At 47.0% G+C, this 21,138-nt stretch overlaps 1 protein-coding gene across 6 annotated transcripts in view; it reads right to left on the bottom strand.

Moving 5' to 3' along the window:
- Positions 1–21,138, bottom strand: part of HDAC5 (histone deacetylase 5) — a 165,412-nt gene that overhangs the window by 23,717 nt on the left and 120,557 nt on the right. For 4 of the 6 annotated variants that reach the window (XM_060256660.1, XM_060256661.1, XM_060256658.1 and 1 more), the window contains 6 exons: positions 15,860–15,994; positions 11,209–11,431; positions 9,225–9,436; positions 7,635–7,931; positions 1,712–1,877; positions 273–406 (listed from right to left, as the gene is read on the bottom strand). In XM_060256660.1, coding sequence (XP_060112643.1) covers positions 273–406; positions 1,712–1,877; positions 7,635–7,931; positions 9,225–9,436; positions 11,209–11,431; positions 15,860–15,994 — 1,167 coding nt within the window. The remainder of the gene's footprint in view (positions 1–272; positions 407–1,711; positions 1,878–7,634; positions 7,932–9,224; positions 9,437–11,208; positions 11,432–15,859; positions 15,995–21,138) is intronic. The other 2 variants (XM_060256659.1, XM_060256657.1) reach the window with 1 other exon arrangement.

Below are 21,138 nucleotides of genomic sequence, written 5' to 3'. Positions count from 1 at the left end.
GCTCATGCTCTGGTCTCTGGTAGCACTCAACCACATCATTGCAGAAGCTTTCCAAATTTTGAATCTTGGCAGTACGTCAGAGCTAGATCATGATGGCCAAGGAGCCTTGTGGTAAAACAACCCGCCTTGGAGGTTCTTAGGTGGACTGGAGGTTCTTAGGTGGAAGGCACATGCTGTGATAAATCTGGCCTTCAGTCATCCTTCCAACCTGGCCTCTGCTGCTGGCTTGCTACTTGCAGGCAGGGGTCTCTCTCCCCAACCAGGATGCTTACCTCACATTTGCTCAGCAACCCCGTCTCCTGCAACCTGGACCAGATGCTCTGGATTCTCCCAGCATGCTCTGGGTGAATGTTAGTGTTTCCACAGGTACACTGGTGCTTTAGCATGAACGTGTCATAAACTATGCCTGTGAGAGGGCAGGAAAGGAGGTTGCAGAGGGGAGAAGAAAAAGGAAGAAAGGAAAATTGGGTGAATGTGCAGTGCAGCAACAGTAGTAAGAGCCCAAATTCAAATGTGTTGAGAATTTCTTTGTATGGGGAGCCTTTTCCTCCCAACGCCTGAAGTATATGAGCTCTCTGCAGCTGCTCAGTGTAGAATAAAATATACTCTGCATGTGCTTTTGTTACTTCATATTTGTTTGCAGAATTTACAGTCTACTCTTCTGCTCAACTGGGGTCACCAATTTCATATTTAAAAACAGTGCATCCTAAAACAACCATAAAGTCAATTCAAGCCCAAGAGTAAAACACATATATAGAAACACAGACCCAGCAACTAAAACACAAGGCACTTAATACATGTTCCAGCACAAAGTACAGATGTAAATACCAGGCTCTGGAGCTGGTCCAAAGTCCTACTCCTAAGATGTGAATGGAGAGGATCGGGCATGTACGTATGTGCTGAAAAGCTCCAACATAGTACAACTAGGAGGAAAACCTTGGTATTACATGTCCAAATAAAGTTGTGGATTTGCATAATCACAGTCTGTTGGAAGGTCATGTTTGAAGAGTTATAGGAGAGCTGGGTGAGCCAGAGCTGCAGGAAGGGAACAGAAAACCCAAAGTTGGGATGAAATCTGCTTGCTGGGTTTTTATGGGTTATATTCAACATGGTGACTGCTGTGGGGGAAATCCAACAAGACAATTTCTGGATGTTAATCGATCCTGGCAGAGCATTTCCACTCCGGCCCCCCCCCAAGCCCCCCTGAAGCACCAGTATATTGCACTAGTTTGGCTCCTCTGGCAAAACATCAAAGTGACTCTCAAAGCACACCTGGGTTAAGACCTACAAATGCAGGTGGAAAACCAGGGTTTAAATCTGAGGCAGCCGCCAGCTCCAGAACATGGATTGGATGGCAATGCTCCATCCTGCAAGATGGAAAGTCATAACAGCAAAGGAGAACATGCTCCTGAACACATGCAGAGTGTCTTTCCCCTGCACATCTGGCAGTGGAAGGTAGACTTCCAGGACAGGGCAGGGGGATTCAGTTTTCAGAGCAGACACACAACCCCTTTGTAGACAGACCAAGACGGGTAGCTGCGTTAGTGACTGTAGCAGCAGAAAAGAGTAAGACTCCAGTAACACCCTACCACAAATTTTGTTAAGTCTTTGTTACTGGATTCTTACTCTTTTCTACTAACTTTTTTGTAGGAATCAGCCATGTGTCCGGGTCTTGGCACCAGTTTTCCAGGAGAAGGATTTCACTTCCTACCTGTAGTGAAAAGGTGCTTGATCACAGGTTCGACTGTACTGCTCTTCAGGCTGGTGCTGGCGGGAGAGGACTGGGTGCGGCTCAGGGCTTGATGGGGCAGAGTGTTGATGCTCAGGGGCGTCTGATAGAGACGGAGGGGTCTTAGCTGATGCGCATCTGCGAACACCTGCCAAAATCGCGTAGGGGATACCAGCCAGGTATACAGGGAGGGAGGAAGGGAAGGAAGGAGAAACCGACAGAACATTCAGTGGCTGCATTACTTTAATAGCTGAAAAGTGTTACCATCAAGGGTGGAATTATAGCAGGAGCTCCTTTCATATTAGGCCACACACCCCTAATGTAGCCAATCCTTAAAGAGCTTACAAGGCTCTTTTTGTAAGCTTTTGGAGGATTGGCTACATCAGGGGTGTGTGGCCTAATATGCAAAGGAGCTCTTGCTAGAATTCCACCCCTGGTTACCATATTTAGTTCTGTGACTCCCTTGAGTGTCCTGACCCACAGGTTGGGGCCCTAAACATTACACAGACTGCACCTAGTTCTATTTTCAGCACAGTCTTCTTTATCTAGGTTTCAGTGACAAAAGTAGCACCTCCCCACCTCCCGAGGAAGCCTGTTCCACTGAGGAACTGCTCTAACGGTCAGGAAGTTCTTCCTAATGTTGAGCCGGAAACCCTTTTGATTTAATTTCAACCCATTGGTTCTGGTCCTACCTTCTGGGCCTACAGAAAACAATTCCACACCATCCTCTCTATATGACAGCCCTTCAAGTACTTGAAGATACTTCCTTGGATGCAATGAAATAAACTTATTTCCTTCATTTTAATGCGGAAAATTACACAAGGAGAGGGGGGGGAGAAGAGAGGTTGAGCAAAAAGAATTCTTGTAGCATAAATCATAAGTGACTCTCTGTTTTAAAAGTCCTGAACAGAGGGCAGTCCTCTGTAATGCCACTGGAAGACTTCGTAGACTTAAGCTAATAGAGCCCACTCCCATCAACTTAAAGTAGCGTTTTGGTCTGTAGTGGGAACAGTGGCCTGAAAAGGATTATAGGATCCATGTCATGAAGCATTTTAAAAGCTAACAGCCATCATCTTGAATTGAGCTGAGAAAAAAACAGGCAACATCTTAAGTTGCTGGCAATGGCAAAAAACAAGGGTCCCTTGTGCTCAGTTGTCCATAACAGGTAATGTGTTGGTGCATCATCACTCCACATGCTCAGCAAAACTGGTCCCCTGATGTGGAAAGTGGTCCTCTAGTGGTTTTCGGATCATTTAAAGGCACTGGTCTTGCAGGAGCAGGCGTTCCTAGTGCCTAAGGAACATGCTCCACAGTGAAGGACAGCTTCTAAAACAGCAAAAGAGCAGACATGAGGCAAAGGATCCATGCACCGTGGTAGTTCTAGTGCAGAAGACAAGCAGTGGAGCAGCTGAGAAGCTGGCTGGCTTCTGGAATGGGCCTGGTTTACTCCATACCTCTTTTGGGAACGTCTGCTGCTCTTTATTTATTTATTTGGCTTGATGAATCACCCTATTCTGATCAAAGCCAGGCTCTAGGCGATGTACGACAATAATGAGGACAGGCTGTGAAAACTTTTAAACTGAGCATCATCTGGGGGGAAATTCCACTCCAGCTGCACTTCCTTTTAGCAGACTGCACACAGAAGAGGCTCTGCAATCTGGTCCTTTAGGACACTGTCACCTGCACGCCATAACTAATGCAACAACTGGACTACAAAAATGTTTAAAAGATGAACGAAAACAAGTTAACAAGAAAACAAGATAATTTGGATGATCGATGACACAAAATCTAAACTATTCCTTTTATGAATGGACCCTCCTGAACAATTCCATTTTACACAATTCCATTTTTCTTGCCAGTGGCCAGCTGGTGGTCGACTGCCGCTGCCCTGCACAGAGAAAGCTTTTTGCATTTATTGGAATGCATCCATCTAGCTGCAGGCAGGGAGCTGGCACATGCAGCAATTTCAAACCACTGTCATGTGCCTACTGGACCCCAGAAATCAAGTTGAACTGGAAACAGTCTAGAGCTTTGGAGAAACATGTATGCAAAACCCTGACTGTTCAACATGGTCGCTCATGCTTTGGTCTCTGGTAGGACTCAACCACATCATTGCAGAAGCTTTCAAATTTTGAATGTTGGCAGTACGTCAGAGCTAGATCATGATGGCCAAGGAGCCTTGTGGTAAAACAACTGCCTTGATCTATTCCTATTTTGCATGCTCCCACAGTGGCATGGACCAGCGGAACCTGGCTGGTTGTGGGAAGAAGTCCCCCAGGCAAAGCAACAAGGATTTCTCCCTAACCACTCCAGATCTGGTACGCTCATTTTAGCAACAGGCCCCATGCCACATGAATGTTGCCATACAGGTAACACCTAGCTACCCGTTTTGGAATTCTTCCTTTCCAGTCACTCCCCCAAACTCTTTTCTGTACAAGATCTCTCAGACAAAGAGACTTATCTGTCTGCCAAACATTCTGGCATAGGGAAATATTTAGGTATGCAAGAGAAATGAAAGAATGAAAGGCAGATGAATCATACTTGAGGATGATGCAGAAAAGGGTGGGTGGAGGGAAGTAGAAAGGGTGCATATACGCATTGGGGGGGGGGGGACAGAGGGGGCCCTGGCTGGTGGAAGTTGAGTCATTTTCCCTTCTGGAGACTCCACCTCTGCTGCCTTGAATGAATGGGCTGAGAGATGGAGATACAAGATCTGTTGCCTTCTGTCTTCGTCCCCTGCCCACGTTCTCAGCAAGGCCTTTCTTGCCTCCTTCTGCCTTGCTGATGTCAGGGCCAGCGTCAGCATAAATCCAGCACGCCAGGGCTCAGAGTTTCTGACAGGGCCCACTGACAGCACCCCCTGCCCACTCACTTGATGGCACACACTGCCCCAATGCCACACTGTAGGCAGCTGAGAGAACAGGGTGGCAGGAATGCTAGTGAGCAGACAAGGGAAGGGCACACAAGCAGATTGAGGGAAGGAAGGCATGACTGATGGTGTGAGCAGACGAGCAGAAAGGGACCCTGCAAACTCTTTGCACAGAGCTCCCAAAACCTGAAACTAGCCCTCACTGCTGTGGCCTTCCATCCATCCCCACCCTTGACCTCTCCCCACTTTCACAGAATCACAAAGCCAAAAAAGAATGAGAAAGGAGATGCGATGCAGTCCCTGCTTCTGAGGTAAGCCTGACAGGCTATTCACTCCCCCATCACCCTCACCAACACTCCACTCAGATTTGGGTGCAATCACATGTGAAATCTGGCCTGACCTAGCCATGCCTTTATGGGGAGGGACGATGGCTCAGTGGTAGAGCATCTGCTTGGTAAGCAGAAGGTCCCAGGTTCAATCCCTGGCATCTCCAACTAAAAAGGGTCCAGGCAGATAGGCATGAAAAACCTCAGCTTGAGACCCTGGAGAGCCGCCGCCAGTATAAGTAGACAATACTTTCATAGACTGAGGGTCTGATTCAGTATAAGGCAGCTTCATATTTTCTCGTGTGTGTGCGCACACTGCATCCATGCATGCCTGGAAGACTTCTAGCAACCCCTAGTGGGGTTTGGACATTCACAGAGGTGGGCTGCTATTGCCTGCCTGGGCTGAGAGTTTCTACGTGCTGCACAGTCACTAGTAAACAAACATCTAGCAGCAGCAATAAGAGTGAAACTGGGCTTGGGCTAGGCTCCAACTAGCTGCGGAAGCACAGAACATACTGCCGCTGGCCTTGGTAGTGCAAGAGAGGAAGGAGACAAGTAGGCCTGAGACAAAACATGAGATACTCAAGGACCAGCGGGTGTGGGAGTCTACCAGCCCAAGGTTGGACAGTGGACAATCTGCACAAAAACGTGCCATTTACAATGCATGAAAATGGAATTATATATATATTATATATATTAATCCAGAGGTTCAGCACAAAAAAAAAGGACCTGTGTCAAGATGAATCAAACCTCAAATCTTTACAGGAGGAAGGACTCTGCCAGGCTGATTATCAGCTGGCAATAATCTTTCCAGAGCCCCCAGATTCGCAGTTTTTGTTCAGGTGGGGAGAGAAACTCTTGTATTTCTCTTTCAGAAGAATTTCATCCCAGAAACATGCTTGGGAGCAGCACGACACCCATTCAGCTCAAGTAAAAGAAGTCCATCACATGATGTGTCTTTAACATGTGGAACTCACTGCCACAGGCTGCACTGATGGTCAGTAGCAGGGATCATTTTGCGGAAAAAGAGGTACCAGAACTCGTTAGCTCATTTGCATATGCCACACACCCTTGACATCACCAGAAGGTGTATTAAATTATATCAGCTCAGCATCTACCTTCAAATGCTTCTTGAATTACTCCCATCATACTTTTAAAATTACTTTCTCCTATGTGGCCACAGTGGCATGATGAAGATTTCCATCTGTCTGCTTTATATGCTTTAGCTTTTTCCCCAATGTTTGTGGGGGGAAATATAAGAAAGTTTGTCAAATCTTAAGAGTTCAGCAAAATTCTCACAGGGGGTTTGAACAAAGGAGCCAGAAGCAAGTTTTTTTTGGGGGGAAGGGGAGGGGTAAGAAAGATCACAATAAAATGTAGAGGTTCCGGAGCTCTGCTCCTGTCCAAAATGAGGCCTGGCCAGGAGGCTTTAACATCCTTATAAGGGGATTTGGCAAATTCATGGTGATGAGAAACCTCCATGTTCATAGGCAGTGTACCTTTGAATATTTATATTATTTAAAATCATTTCAGTGCCAGCTTTCCACCCAGCGAGGGTACCAAAGGCAGAGAATGCAAGTTGCTGGAAAGGCGAGGGTAACAAAATGAGAATGTTTTAGACCAGGGGTGGCCAAACTGTGGTCCTTTCACACATATTGTGTGGCTCTCAAAGCCCCCGCTGCCCCATCAGCCGGCTTGGAGAAGGCATTTCTTTCTTTAAGTTACTTCTCCGAGCCAAGCCAGCTACCTGCTTGGAGAATGCATATAAAGTTAAATTTGCTTTCTTTCCACCTCTCTCTCCCCGTGTATCTATCTACCTTCCTTCCTCGCAGCTTTCAAACATCTGGCATTTATTCTATGTGGTTCTTACATTAAGTGAGTTTGGCCACCCCTATTTTCCTATGTGCCCTACTTGTGGGGTTTCTGGGGGGATATCTGGCAGGCCACTTTCAGAAAGAGGATGCAGGATCACCTGTCCAATCCAGCAAAATATTATGATCCTGCCCTTCTTGCCTCAGATAACAGGGCTGGCAGACGTATCAGCTGAACCCATCACTATCCCATTTTAAAGGGCTGTAATCCTTCCCTTTCTCTCGTATTTCTTCAACGATCTGTACTCTTTCTAGAAAAATGAAAGGGAATCACCTTTGCTACTCCACTGGCAGCACAGCAGCAGAGAAGAGAAGGAAGAACAAAGGGAAGAATCTCCTTCATGCTCTGCTGCTGTATGTGCTGTGATTCAGGGTGGTGTTGGGGAGAGGGGAATACAAAACTCTCTTTTGCTTGCTGACTACCCCTGGTTGGGCCCCAACCACAGTAAAGCAAGGAATACACGCCCCTGCTATAGCCACCCAGATTCTTTCCCTGCTCATGCCATACCAGATTGGCATTGCACTGAGCAACTCCGAATTTCCCTACATTTGTGTATCAGAATGCTAAAAATCATGTAGCTGTTATAGAGAACAGGGATTCTTGCACAGCTGGCAACACTGCTACAAAGCCAGGCTTGCGGAATAGTGTAAGGAACGCCTCTCCCACTGCATCTGTCCCTCCCTGTGAAGCACTAGGGAAAATGGAGTTTAGAGGGGTCCCTTTCTTTACATGCCTCTTTCCTTGAAAGAGAAACCCCCCACCCAGGTTTAACTGACTTAAATTCATTCATTCATTCATTAGACCTTTATTGGCATTAAGACTTAAATTCAGGCCTCACCTGCCTGTAAGTCACTCCCAACTCCTCAACTTCCGGCTCTTCTTCCAGCCCACTCTCCCCAGCTTCGTCCTTGACTCGGAGGCAGCCCTGCTCTTCCACCAAGTCCTCCTCCTCCTCTTCTTCCTCCTCCTTCTCCTCCCCCAGGTCATCCTGTGTTTCTTCGCTTTCCGTTGACCCGTCCAGCACAAAGGGTCCCTGGCCCAAGCCCAGAGGTTCCTGTTGCTCCGTCAGCTCCTCCTCCGTCTCTTCGGGGTGTGTGGTGGGAGGCCGTGGCAGCTCGCCAGTCTTGGTAATGATCTTCAGAAGAAAAGCAGGAAACCAACATGCAACCTGAGCTGGCCAGCAAGGAGCAACTGGCAGCCCTTGTGACAGATCAGGCCAAGAGAGATTCCAGCATTTGTTGCTGCTGCTTATGGGGCCAACAGGAGCAGGATGGACACCATAACTGGGCAGCTGTCAAGAACCACTGCAGCCCGTTTGGAGGCCTCTAGTATTGCAAGGTGTTCTGGGTAATTGGCCACTCTGCTGGGAGAGGCATCCAGGCGCCATGGCCACATCCAGGAAACCAAAAATGGCCTTGAAGCTGGCCACTCTCAGGCCTGTAGCTACAGTGGGGTCCCAGGGGGGCAGGCCACTCCATTCAAACCCCTTTCCATCTGTATGGGCCCCCTTTGCCCACTGCCACTTGCTGCCGCTCTGAAGAAGTGCAGCATTGTTACTAGGGTGCTGAGGGAGGAAGCCTTCCTTGGAACAGAAACAGAAAGCCCCTGCTAGCTGGATCCATGGCAGTCAGAGGGGCCTTGGAATTGGAGGGGGGGCAGTTCCTTCCAGGAGGGCAGGATGGAGGTTTTGCTTTTTGCCTGGCCAGAGAGACCAGCAGGAAGGGGCTTTAGGTCAGCATGGGGAGGGGGAGAGGCCTACTTGCAGCAGGATCCCCCTGGAAGGTTTACTGAGTTAGACAAATGGGGAGGAGTGCTGTCGCAAAGGAAGTCTTTAGGGCCAAACTGGGTGGCCCCCGGGCCCCCACCAAACATGAAATCTTGGCTACAGCCCTGGCCACTCTCCTTTCCTGACCAGAGGGAGGAGGAGAAGACGACTGCAGATTTATACCCCGCCCTTCTCTCTGAATCAGAGACTCAGAGCGGCTTACTATCTTCTCCTCCCACAACAGACACCCTGTGAGGTGGGTGTGGCTGAGAGGGCTCTCCCAGAAGCTGCCCTTCCAAGGACAACTCTTACAAGAGCTATGGCTGACCCAAGGCCATTCCAGCAGCTGCAAGTGGAGGAGTGGGGAATCAAACCTGGTTCTCCCAGATAAGAATCAGCGCACTTAACCACTACACCAAATTGATTCTCCCGACAGCTGATCTGTCAGACAACTGACTGTCAAGGAACAGTGAGCACTGACTCTTAAAAGGCCTGCTGTCACCAATCGGCTGCCAGGGATCCAGCTTTTTAGACTGTGCATCCATGGTCCCTCTGAGTCGGGTGAATCCTGTGTTTGGAGTTAGAGGGTGCCAAGGAAAAGTGAGGCCTACGGTTGTTATTCCCACCCCACCCCACCCCAGCACCTCCTTTTTCTCTAATCACCTTTCCGAGCTGAATCTGCTGCTGCTTCTGTTTCTCCAGGAAGTGCTGGTGCTGTTGCTGCACAACCAAATGCTGTAGTGCTTGAGGGCTCTGGGGCAATGGCGACGACTGGGTGCGGCTCAATGGGCGATGCCGAGGCAGCTTGCTTACTGTCCGTAGGTTGGAGGGGACGCGCTCCCCCGTCACCAGAGGGGACTGGCCGTGCAGAGGAACTACAACGGAGGGAAGAGAGGTTAAGTTAGAAGGTGGCCGGACTGGCATCCTGGTATTTCATTTAAAAACAACAGGGAGGAGGAACCAAGGCAAGCTGTTTGTTTTTATAGTTAATTTGGAAAAGACACATCTGGGAAGCTACTCCCGTGTTACAGTGGGTGAAGTAACATTAAAACAGCAGTTGAGAGTACAAGAGCTCCACCAGCTGCTGCTGACCAAGTAAGGGGCTGTGGTTCAGCAAGTAGAGCATCTGCTTTGCATGCAGAAGGCCCCAGGAAAATATATGGGTAACACAATATCTTGGGATAACTGGAACCTAGAAACTACCTTAGGAGAAAACCTAAGACGAGGGCAAAGGATTACCCTTTCAGGTAATTTTTCTTTTCAAAGATTTCAGGTTTTCACGGCTGGCATCATCATTAGGGTTTGTAGAATCTTTTGGGCTCAAGTGCCGTGTTCTACTGGAGAAAGTTTTTCTTCCAGACGTTTCGTTCTCAGCTGCAGAGAACATCCCCAGTGAGTACTCAATGCACAGCAGCCAAGAAGGTCAGAACGCCTGCTCCGGCTGCAACGCCACTGAGGATGTTCTCTGCAGCTGAGAACGAAACGTCTGGAAGAAAAACTTTCTCCAGTAGAACACGGCACTTGAGCCCGAAAGATTCTACAAACCCTATTTTTTCTTTTCTTTTCAAAGGGGGAACTACCTGAAGAGCTGCTAGCTCACTCGCCCTCCTGACTGAGGTAACAGCCACTAAGAAACACAGCTTCATAGAAAGCTCTGCCAAAGAACAGATAGCAAGAGGTTCAAAAGGCTTGAACATTAAGTGTGCTAGCACTACAGTAGCGACCATTGGGGAACCAAAGGATATCGGAGCGGGCAGAGATTACCTAACCTCTTAAGAATCCTCTTAGACAAATGATGGGAGAAAACGAATCCTCCCTCAATTCCTCTGATAGCAAGAGATAGAAGCCGGGTGAACCTTCAAAGAAGAAAATGCCAAGCCCTTAGTTTTCAGGTGTCATAAATTATCAAATATAACCTGCAATGAGCACTCCCTGACAGGTCCTTCTCACTACACCAGAAGGAAAATTGCTTCCACTTATACATATAGGATTTCCTAGTGTTAGGCTTGCTGTCTCCATGTGGGACTGCACAGAAGTTCAATGATGAACTAGAGTTGCCAGGTCCTCCTTGGCCATCCGCAGAGGATGGGGGCGATAGGGTTGCCACTCCAGGTTGGGAAACTCCTGGTGATTTGGGGATGGTGCCTGTGAAAGACAGGAACCTCAGTGGGGTACAATGCCATAGAGACCACCCTCCAAAGCATCCATTTTCTCTAGCGAAACTGACCTCTGTAGTCCGGAGATGAGCTGCAATTACAGGCGGCACCAGAGTCCCAACTGGAGGCTGGCATCCCTACCTATGACCTGCTTCTTTCAACCAGAGATGCCAGGAATTGAACTGGGGACCTTCTGCGTGCCAAGCAGATAGCTCTTCTAATGGACCACAGCAATGGCTGGACTCACTCCAAGGCAGCTTCAGTTGCTTACGGGCTAAAGAGTTCCACAGCTGGTGAATATTCACCAGCACCCAGCATGAGCACAATTCAATGGAGTCATGCCTGCCAAAGATTCCCATTCATTAGCAATGTACCCACTCGATGCCACCCCCAACCCCCTCCCACCTCCATGGGAAACCCACCCACTGACCAAACACTTCCTTCCCCTCCACACACACACTGCTTTGAGCTGCCACTCCTCACTTGCTCACCAGCGATTAGTGTATTCTGCTGGCGTGCCTGCTCCAAGAGCAGGACGTGCTGCAGCAGTGAAGCGTGTCCATGGTTGTTGGTCTCGCCCTCAAGGGCCACCCCAAGAAGGCAACTGGGGATAGACGACATGCTCAGGAACTTGCTGGTCAAGGCGCCCCCCTGGCGCAACGACTGGATGGCCTGGCGCTCTGCTTCTTGCTGCGTGGAAAGGTTGGGGGAGGCCTGTGCGAGACAAGAGGGTTTGCAATCGCTGCTCTATTGGTGTGATCCTAAGCAGAGTTACACCATTCTAAGCACAATGGCTTAGAAGGGTATACAACTCTGCTTAGGACAGCACTGTTAATTCCCACAATACACATACAGCTGTGGTATGAGATTGGTTTCCCACTGCAGCAAATCTTCTGACTTTTAACATGCCTGCAGATGACAAATAAAGGTTTTGAACCATAACAAGAGGTTAACACTCCTGTATGTTGCACTGTGATCCTGCTCAGGGCAAAGGACTGTTCTAAGTATCTTCTATGGTAGGCAGGTAACCAGACTCAATGGTGCTCATTAAGGCTCCCTTCATTACCAAGGTCAAAAAGGTGTACACATGAGCATGATTCCCTTCACCCATCCACTCTGTCCCTTTAAAACATTCAGAGACTGAGCTATGCCTCTGCTATGGGTTGGTTCCTCTGACCAGGACTGGTCGCTGTATCCTGTCCAAGGCCATAGATCCTCCTCTAGGTCCTCCTTTCTCTGTGGCTTCATTACTCTTCCTCTTCCTCTCCTTCTATGCCCTGGCCCGTTTTTCCCTTGACATCTCCCTTATATCCCTGGGGCTCCACCCATGCTGGCCAAGACCATCTATGTTCATAAAAACATACCAAAAGCCATGTTCAATCAGGCTAACAGCCCATCCAGTCCAACACTCTGTGTCAGTGGCCAAAACCCAGGTGCTATCAGGTCCACCAGTGGCACTATAGCTCCAGAAGCCCTCCCACTGTGCCCCCCCACAAGCACCAAGAATTCAGAGCATCACTGACCCAGACACAGTGTTCCATCTATACCTTGTGGCTAATAGTCACTGATAGATGTCTGCTGCATATGTTTATCTACCCCTTCCCCCATTGAAGCGGTCCATGCTCATGGCCACCACCACTTCCTGTGGCAGTGAATTCCACGTACATTACTCCTTGGGTGAAGAAGGACTTCCTTCTTAAAGCACCATTTATCTCTTTACTCCTTCCCAGCTGAGTTTGCATAAGGTTAACTTTGCACCTCATCCCTAGCCAAAGCCTCAGGCTGGCAAAACTTCTGCCACTGCTGCTGTTCTCAGGCCGATTTGTACAAAGAGGGGCAAGGCATTCCTACAGGTGGTGCAACCCTATTCTTGCAGAAGGCAATTGCCAGCCTGGGAAGGAATCTGCCCTGTGCTGGGAAGGAATCTGCCACTGGTTGAGTCTCCTCTGGCCTACACTGCTGCCTCTGCATCATATGTGCTCAGAGTGCTTTTCCTTTTGCAGAGCTTACTGATTTTATTATAATTTTGAGCTGTGCTTTATATATTTGTGAAATCAGGTTCCATCATATAGCCGTTACTGAAGAAGGAATGTTTTGAAATCAGGGGTGGAATTCTAGCAGGAGCTCCTTTGCATATTAGGTCACACAAACTGTTTTAACTATTGAATATTTTGTTTTACTGTTGAATGTGTAATTTTAATTGATTTTAACTGTCTGCTGGGATTTCATGCTGTGAGCCGCCCTGAGCCTACTTTGGCGGGGAGGGCGGGATATAAATCAAATAAAATAAAACAAACAAACAAATAAATAAACAAACCCCTGATGTAGCCAGTCCTCCTGGAGCTTACAGTAGGCCCTGCACTAAGAGCCTTGTAAGCTCTTGGAGGATTGGCTACTTCAGGGGTGTGTGGCCTAATATGTAAAGGAGCTCCTGCTGGAATTCCACCCCTGTTTGAAATGCCAAGTAAGACACCTGTGAAGGGCGTTTTCGGCTGCTGTTTTCTTGGGAATGTCCTCAGATATATACTACAAACTACTGAGGTCTTTTGGACACCGCCGATTGTAGGAGGAATTCCCCACTTATCTTGCCTTTTGTTTATAATTGTGGACTTTCTCACTTATTGCATTGATGGAGACTTTATTATGATACATTAGTGTCTGGTATTGTGGCCACCAATCCAGTTATTGTGTTGTATATCTGTATTTATGCAATAACTAATTATTTATAAATATCAGACAGGGCATTCACATTGTTGATGGTCTACCCGTGCATTTTTTGCTTTGGTTTTTCCTTTTGCATAGGCAGATAGGGTCAACTCATATTTAGGTCTCTCAGTGCTGGCCGAGCTGCATAACTTCCTTTGCTGGTTAAAAAAGAATCACTGCCCAAGTTTGGAGCCAGGATGAGGGCTGCCCGAAAGACGCTGGCCATGAACCGCCTAGCAGATCCCACCCTTAAACATTCTTGCTGCCTAAATAAATAAAATAGTCTGCCACTCGTTTATTTCTAATTTAATGAGGCTAGAAATAGACAAGTAGTAGACTGGGCACGAGTCATTGCCTGCCCCCATGTCTGAGCCAATTTTGGCTCCTGTCACTGGAGGGAGGCTACAAATAGGTCACAGCTGGGCTTTGGGTGGTGGGGGGGGGAGAGGAAGAAGCTCCCAGAAATTGGAGTGCCACAGAAAGAACATCATGGAAGAGGAGAAAGTACATTTTGCACACTCACTGGAATGATAGAAAGCATAAAATTTCAACTCGTGTCTTCACGTGTTTTAGCTCCAACCTCTGGCATCTTCCCAGGAGAAGGAGCAGCTGGGGCGACCTGTGTGTTTGCCTACAGGAACACATGAGGGCAGTTTGTCTTGCAGTGACCTGGAGCAGGAATGGCTATCTGGCAGCTTGAAGGTCAGCAAGAGTCAGTGAGGCATAGTGCTTAGACTTCTGGACTTGGGTTCAAATCCCTGTTGGGACACTGAAGCTTGGCAAGGAAATCAAGCCTAACCTCCCTTACTGGGTTGTTGTGCCAGAATAAAATGGGCACTTTCTATAAGTAAGAAATGAAGTTTCGTGGAGGAAGGGCAAGAGGTAAAGGTGAGAAATAAATATAGGGTTCTCTCCCAACAGGAGGGCATTTTATAAAACCAGAGACTAGAACTGTGGTACAACAAAACAATACAGGATAGCAATTTTATAACAGAACAGGATTGTAATCCACTCGGGCGACTGCTGCAGGTATTGCCTTTTTAGTGCATGGTCATGTACTTTGTAATCAATTCTTTCCTCTAAGCTGTGGAGTCTTATGAGCAAAAATTCTACTTCATGAGCTACTGGTGTTAAAGTTGTGATTGAGCAATTTGGCTACTGCATAAATTAGTTTGCTCTGGGGCCATCCTTCCTGAGCAAAATGTGTGAGCCAGATGCTAAAAAACTGTGAACAAGCTCACACTCAGTTTAGAGGGAACACTGTTTGCAATCCACTTTCTGCACTGTTTGTAGTATCCCTTGCCATAGATAGTTGGTTGCTCACACTGTGCTTTAATTCTGTAACCCTGCTCCTTCTGCGCTGTCTGTCTGTAGTTCCATACCCTGGAATCTACTTTTCACTCTCGGTAAGAAAGGCATACTATGAATTCAATAAATAAATGCTTGCAAATTAACTGGGTGAATCAGAGCGGATTAGGGGGAGAAAGGAGGGGGTTGGACCTGGACAAAATGACAGAAAGGGTGGGGGATAATTTCTGCCAATTCCCTCTTCCAACTGCAGACCCTCAACTTGCCTCTTATGCTGTTCCCCAAGGGTCCCCAGTTTGGTGTAGTGGTTAAGTGCGTGGACTCTTATCTGGGAGAACTGGGTTTGATTCCCCACTCCTCCGCTTGCAGCTGCTGGAATGCCTTTGGGTCAGCAATAGCTCTGGTAGGAGTTGTCCTTGAAAGGGCAGCTGCTGTGAGAGTCCTCTCAGCCCCACCCACCTCACAGGGTGTCTGTTGTGGGGGAGGAAGATAAAGGAGATGGTGAGCCACTCTGAGATTCAGAGTGGAGGGTGGGATATAAATCCAATATCATCTTCTTCCCCTGTGCCCCAGGAGCACCATTTAAGAAAGATCAGCAGACTGTGGGAGGGTGGAGAGGCAGGAACTTTGTTATGCCTGCAGAAGTGCCTTGTGTTCGAGCAGCAAATGGAGTGTGGCTCCAACCAAAGAGTTCTAAAGAAAAACACATCCTTGTTTCTATCTGGCACCTGTATTGTTGCCTGCCTAAGGACCCCACAAAAGGAGTGTGAGGTCTGAGCACAACTGGATGTTCCAACAGCAGGTCTTGAGTACAGTTAATTCCTATTTCACTCTCAAACACTGAATGCTGAGAACTAAGAACAGGGAATGAATAACAGCACCATCCTAAGCAGAGTCACAGGCTTCAAAGACTATGGAAGTCAATAGGTTTAGGAGAGTCGCACTGCGCTTAGGATCGCACTGTAGCACTGCCATGCCCACCTGATCATTGCTGCAAGACAGATTGCTGAGCAAGAAGTGTGTATGTATCTAGACTTAGAGGGATAGGGGACAGGGGTCCAAGCCTCTACACCCATTCCTGATGAAAAGTTTAGCATTAGGTTTCATAGGCAGCCATGCACTACTCACGTTGAGGTGTGAATTTGTCACCGTGACGGTAGCCTGTAGTCCTAGAGAGATGTTGGGCAGAGACGGAGAAGTGTATAAACTGAGCTGGCTGGCTGATCCGTCCATTGTAACAGCTCGGTGCTGGGGCAACATCTGCTGTACGAAAGGGAAGGGAAACAAAATGGAGATTCAGGACAGGAAGACAGGGAAATGGTAAGGGTGTTGAGGAATGAGACAGAATTGTAAAAAGTCGCTTTAAAAGGAGTGCGTGTGCTCACTCAGCTTTTTAGGTTTGTTGCCACTGACAAGGCCAGGGAAAACTAGAACAGTTAGCTCGATGATTTATTTATTACAGAAACACTGAAGCCCTGGGGCAACTTAAAAGACTGACTTACTTTTAAACTCAAGAGCCAAAGCTAATACACAAGGAACCGGCAAATACAGCATATCGAAGGATTCAGGAGTTAAGAGTCAGTAGGCTCCATTCCCACCGCAATGATTTATCCATGTGTTTTTATGTCACCCTTTCTTCAGGGATCTATGTATTGTACGGGCTTCTCCACCTTACAAATTCTTGTCTTTTTAATTTTTTAAAAGTAAAAATTCAACATTTTACATATTATAAAAACAAGAAACTCAAAAGAACATGATATAACACAACAAACCAGACAGATACAAATTCTTGCCTTCACAACTACTCTGTGGAGAATGTTAGTCTGAGAGAGCGATTTGCCCAATGTCACCGAGTGAGCTTCATTTCAGAGTGGGGGATTGGAACCCAGATCTCCCTCAGGACCTAGTATGACATTCTAATCACCAGATTACTCAAGAGTATGGTGGCAGCAGCAGAAGCACTCTCTGGCCCACAAATAGACTCATAGCCTTTGCCGCACAAATGTGGAACCCACCACTGGCACAAGGAACATCCACTGATACATGTAACCTTGCTCTGATAGGAGAGATCTGTTCCACTAAGAGAAAGGCTCTTTGCAGAATGAAAATCTGGGTTCCAAACCCTTATACTCGGGACATCTCTGATCATTCAAGGAAGAGAATTCCGACCACTGCATTTTTCTCCCCCCTTTCTTCCAAGGAACTCATGGCCCACACTTTATTCTTGTCTTCTCCATTTTATTTTATTCTAACAACCGCCACAACAGTTAGGACAGACCAAGGGTTCCCATTCTTTCTGAGCCCACAGGGACCGGAATTCTAACTTACCATGGTGGGCGCAGCCACAAAATGGCTGCCATGACTTACCCTCAGTCATAGCGAGGGTCCTTGTGCTGTGGTGGCAGTTGCTACCAAAACAAGGTTTTTTTAAAAAAAATCTGCACTGCCAATCAAATCTCAAATGGCCAATCAGAAGGGGCTGCTGGGAAGATTCACCTAGCCCCACCTACTTCCTAAAAACATTTGGCAGCCACAATGTCAGGGACCCCTGGGGTAGATAGAGAGAGGGTGTGACTAGCTCAAGATCACCCAGTGAGTCTCTATGTCTAAGCGGGGTCTTGAACCAGGGCCTGCCCAGTCCTTTATTTCACAGGCTTTCAACTGCTCTCTATCCTAACTGAAACTAAGTGCAACTGTGCCAGATATACTCACAAATTCTAGATCATTAACTTCATACTCCAGTGTATATATAAAGCAACTCTAGACTCACTATATAACGTCTTTGAAAACCGAAACGTATCTGTATTGATCGCTGAATGTTCCCATTTTTAAATGTCTCATATGGGTCTTTTTATTATATTGCAGAGCGGGTGACCTATTTGGACTGTGTAAACAGCAGACAAATTTGTCCTTATGTAACTTTGATATTGTTTATGGATTTGGCAAAGCCAACAGAACCCCAGATGTCTTCTCAAGGATACACAGTGGTGCTCCGGCACAAGATAAAAAGGACAAGCTGAAGGAATTGTCAATCCCCCCCCCGCCCCCTTCTGAAGCTCAACACTATTCTCAAGAGCAGAACACCTAGAACAGAGGAAGTCAGCAAAGCGACTATCCAGGCCCAGTTGGTGCAGCAAAAAATTCACCACAAGCATTGTGTGGAACAAGGGAATGCAAACACCAAATTCACAAACAAATGGCTGACTTCGGATATCACAATAAGCTTATTGTTTCCAAACCATGGTTTTGCTCAAGCCCCAGTTAGTTATGATGTCTGAATTCAAACAGTCCAAACAAACAGGGCTGGGGCTGGTGGGCACTGAAGCAGGACTCCAAAGTAGGCCTTACTAAGCACTGTTTATACTCAATGTGGTTTGTAATAGTGCCTGGTCTCACCTATCATGGTTTGTTGAGGATCATGGTCCTTTGTGACTAGATTGCCTGACCAGAGAGACAGCAAAACTGGCTCCACTTGAGGATGAGGTGCCAAAGTCAGGTTATTGGGGCTGAAACCAACCATTACTGTATCACCTGTGCTCTTACAGAAAAGTCTGAGATTGGACTAAAGCCTTCAATACTCTTGCAAGGAGGTGGGGATATGAGTCCTGGCCTCCTCTAAGAGCAGGCTAATAATAAAAAAGAAAGCCAGTTTGGTGTAGTGGTTAAGTATGTGGACTCTTATCTGGGAGAACTGGGTTTGATTCCCCACTCCTCCACTTGCACCTGCTGGAATGGCCTTGGGTCAGCCATAGCTCTTGCAGGGATTGTTCTTGAAAGAGCAGCTGCTGTAGAGCTCTCTCAGCCTCACCCATCTCACAGGGTGTCTGTTGCAGGGGAAGGAGATAAAGGAGATTGTAAGCTGCTCTGAAACTCTGATTCAGAGAGAAGAGTGAGGTATAAATCTGCAGTCTTCTTCTTCTTCTTAAAAGGTGCTGCACTTGGTTATGGCGCTCTACCAGGGTTGAGGTAGTTCTTGGAGCTTGAGGGCCTGTATGGGGCTTGAACCAGGGAAAGATCTCTGGTGTTGCAGCAGGCTCTGGGGTGGAGGGCGAAGGGTCCCAAGTCCAAAAAGGCAGGGCTGTATCCCAAAGGGAGAGGCTGACTCCTGGGGTTCGTCATGCACATCAAGGGGGGGTTCCTCGATGTAGCTCAACTAGCTCATTGTGTGGTGGTTTCAGGTGCTCAGCCATCTCTTCATCTGAGTCTTTGATCTCTCTGCCTGACAATGAGGAGTCGACGACAAGAACAGAATGGGCTCCTACCTGGTGGAATGAGCTCCTGCTGGAAATCCAGGCCCTGCGGGACTTATAAACGTTTCGCAGGGCCTGTAAGACAGCTCTTCCGCCAGGTTTTAATTAATCCAGCGGGCGTCCTCTGAAAGTCATCACTTCCCCCAGCATTTCACCATTATGGTGTTGGCTACTAGCCATTAGCCGCATGCTGTTTACTGCCTATGTCTGTAAGATTGTTTACTGTGCTGCTCCTGCTCTGTCATGTCTGTTTTTATGGTATTATTTTAACTCTGTTGTTTTATTGTTGTGAGCCGCCCTGAGCCCGCTTGCAGAATAAGGTGGGGTATAAATCTAAAAATTAAATAAAAATCAAACTAAAAATTAAAATGGATACCGTCTCTCCCAAGAGACAGAGAGAAGGTGCAGGGCTGAGGCACCAACCTGAATTTCTGGTAGATTAATATGAGAAAAGCCACAGTTTAAATTAACGATGGTACACTGCAGAATCTAAGAATCTATTGAGCCAACGATTCTGGCTCAGGGTTGGAGAATGCACAGTTTAGCAGAGAAATTCTAGTTTCTGGGCATTAGCCCTCCAGATTGCAAAGCTATGACAAATGTTATCACAATAAAAACCGAAAAAGCAGTTATAGAAGCTTCACACCAGCAAGCAGAGGCCATGAAGGAACCCACAATCAAATGGATCATTGTGGGATAGACAAGCTCTGGAATCGACCAGATATGGTTTTTATTGGCCTTGAGCAAATTTAGCAGCAGCAACAACAAAAAGATAAGCATGCAAACGTTGCTTTAAAAAGAATGTTAAGGTTGTAAATTAATATGCAGAGCTTGTAAATACACTAGAAGCATGGCAGGTTTTTAACCCTAGAGCCTGATTCTTTAAGCACAAAAAAAGCGGGGGGGAAACTAATGGTAAGCTACAAAACATGCACCAGCCTCTCTAATAAAAAGATAAATTCTGAAGGGGTAGTCATGTTAGTCTGCTGCAGCCAAAATAATAAAGAGAGTTTTGTGGCACTTTGAAGACAAAGTGAGCTTGTGCCATACAATAAATGTGTTTAGTCTTTCAGGTGCCAGAAGATGCTTTCAGTCTTTTAACAAAAGATATCTGCCCTATTACGGGGAACTCTGAAAAGTGCAACATATGCTGAAGAAACCGTCTACAAAATTTTTAAAAAAATATTCCAAGTTCAACATATCCCTCCCCAGCATCTTCAGTTAAAAGGATGAAGCAGAAGTTAGTGTGAAAGGCTGCCACCTGAAATCATGGAGAACAGCAGCTGCTTACAGTAGACAACAGTGATTTTGTGGGACTCCCCATTTAAATCCAAAGTAATAAGAAAGTGAATTTTGTACCTGAATCAAGCTTCCATGACAGACTGGGGATCAAACCTGGGTCTCCCAGATTCTAGTCTGACACTCTAAGCCTGTTACAGCATAATGACTAACAAGTGCTGTTGTGCAAACTGATCTTGGCTTAGGCTCATGTTGGAGCTGAGGTTCGGGTGGGATTTTTCAAAAACATCTTTCCAATAGTCCCAGGAATCAACCACATATAACATAAACCAGGTGAGTGGACCACGACCAGATCATGAACAAAGTGAATCCCTTCTTCCCAATACCATTTTCCTGGTAAAAATGCCCTCCCAAGCTGCTTTTAATTGTTTTAAGATAGGGGAACCTTTTTTCTGTCAAGGGCCATTTGGATATTTATAACATCATTCGTGGGCCATACAAAATTATCAGCTTAAAAAACAGTGATCCATCGAGGGAGAATGATTCAGGCTGGCAAAATTAATACAAATAATTGGGGGGTTTTATTTGAAGTAATGTGGGGAGAGCCTAATTTGGCACACACATACACACACAACTCCGGCCCGCCACCCTAGGCAAATGCCTAGGTCCAGGGTTGTTGTTTTTTTTGCAGAGGCCACCGTGTGGCTCAGCTCGGCTCAGCAATTCCCAAGGGCCAGACCAAGTGATCTCAAGGGCCATAAACAGCCCTCAGGCCAGACATTCCCCACCCCTGTTCTAAGAGAAAAAAAAACAGGTACAAAGAAGAAGATATTGGATTTATATCCCGCCCTCCACTCCGAAGAGTCTCAGAGCGGCTCACAATCTCCTTTACCTTCCTCCCCCAAAACAGACACCCTG

This window comes from Heteronotia binoei, chromosome 15, assembly GCF_032191835.1.
Source record: "Heteronotia binoei isolate CCM8104 ecotype False Entrance Well chromosome 15, APGP_CSIRO_Hbin_v1, whole genome shotgun sequence".
NCBI classification, from domain to species: Eukaryota; Metazoa; Chordata; class Lepidosauria; order Squamata; family Gekkonidae; genus Heteronotia; species Heteronotia binoei.
This window is presented reverse-complemented; position numbering and strand designations above follow the sequence as displayed.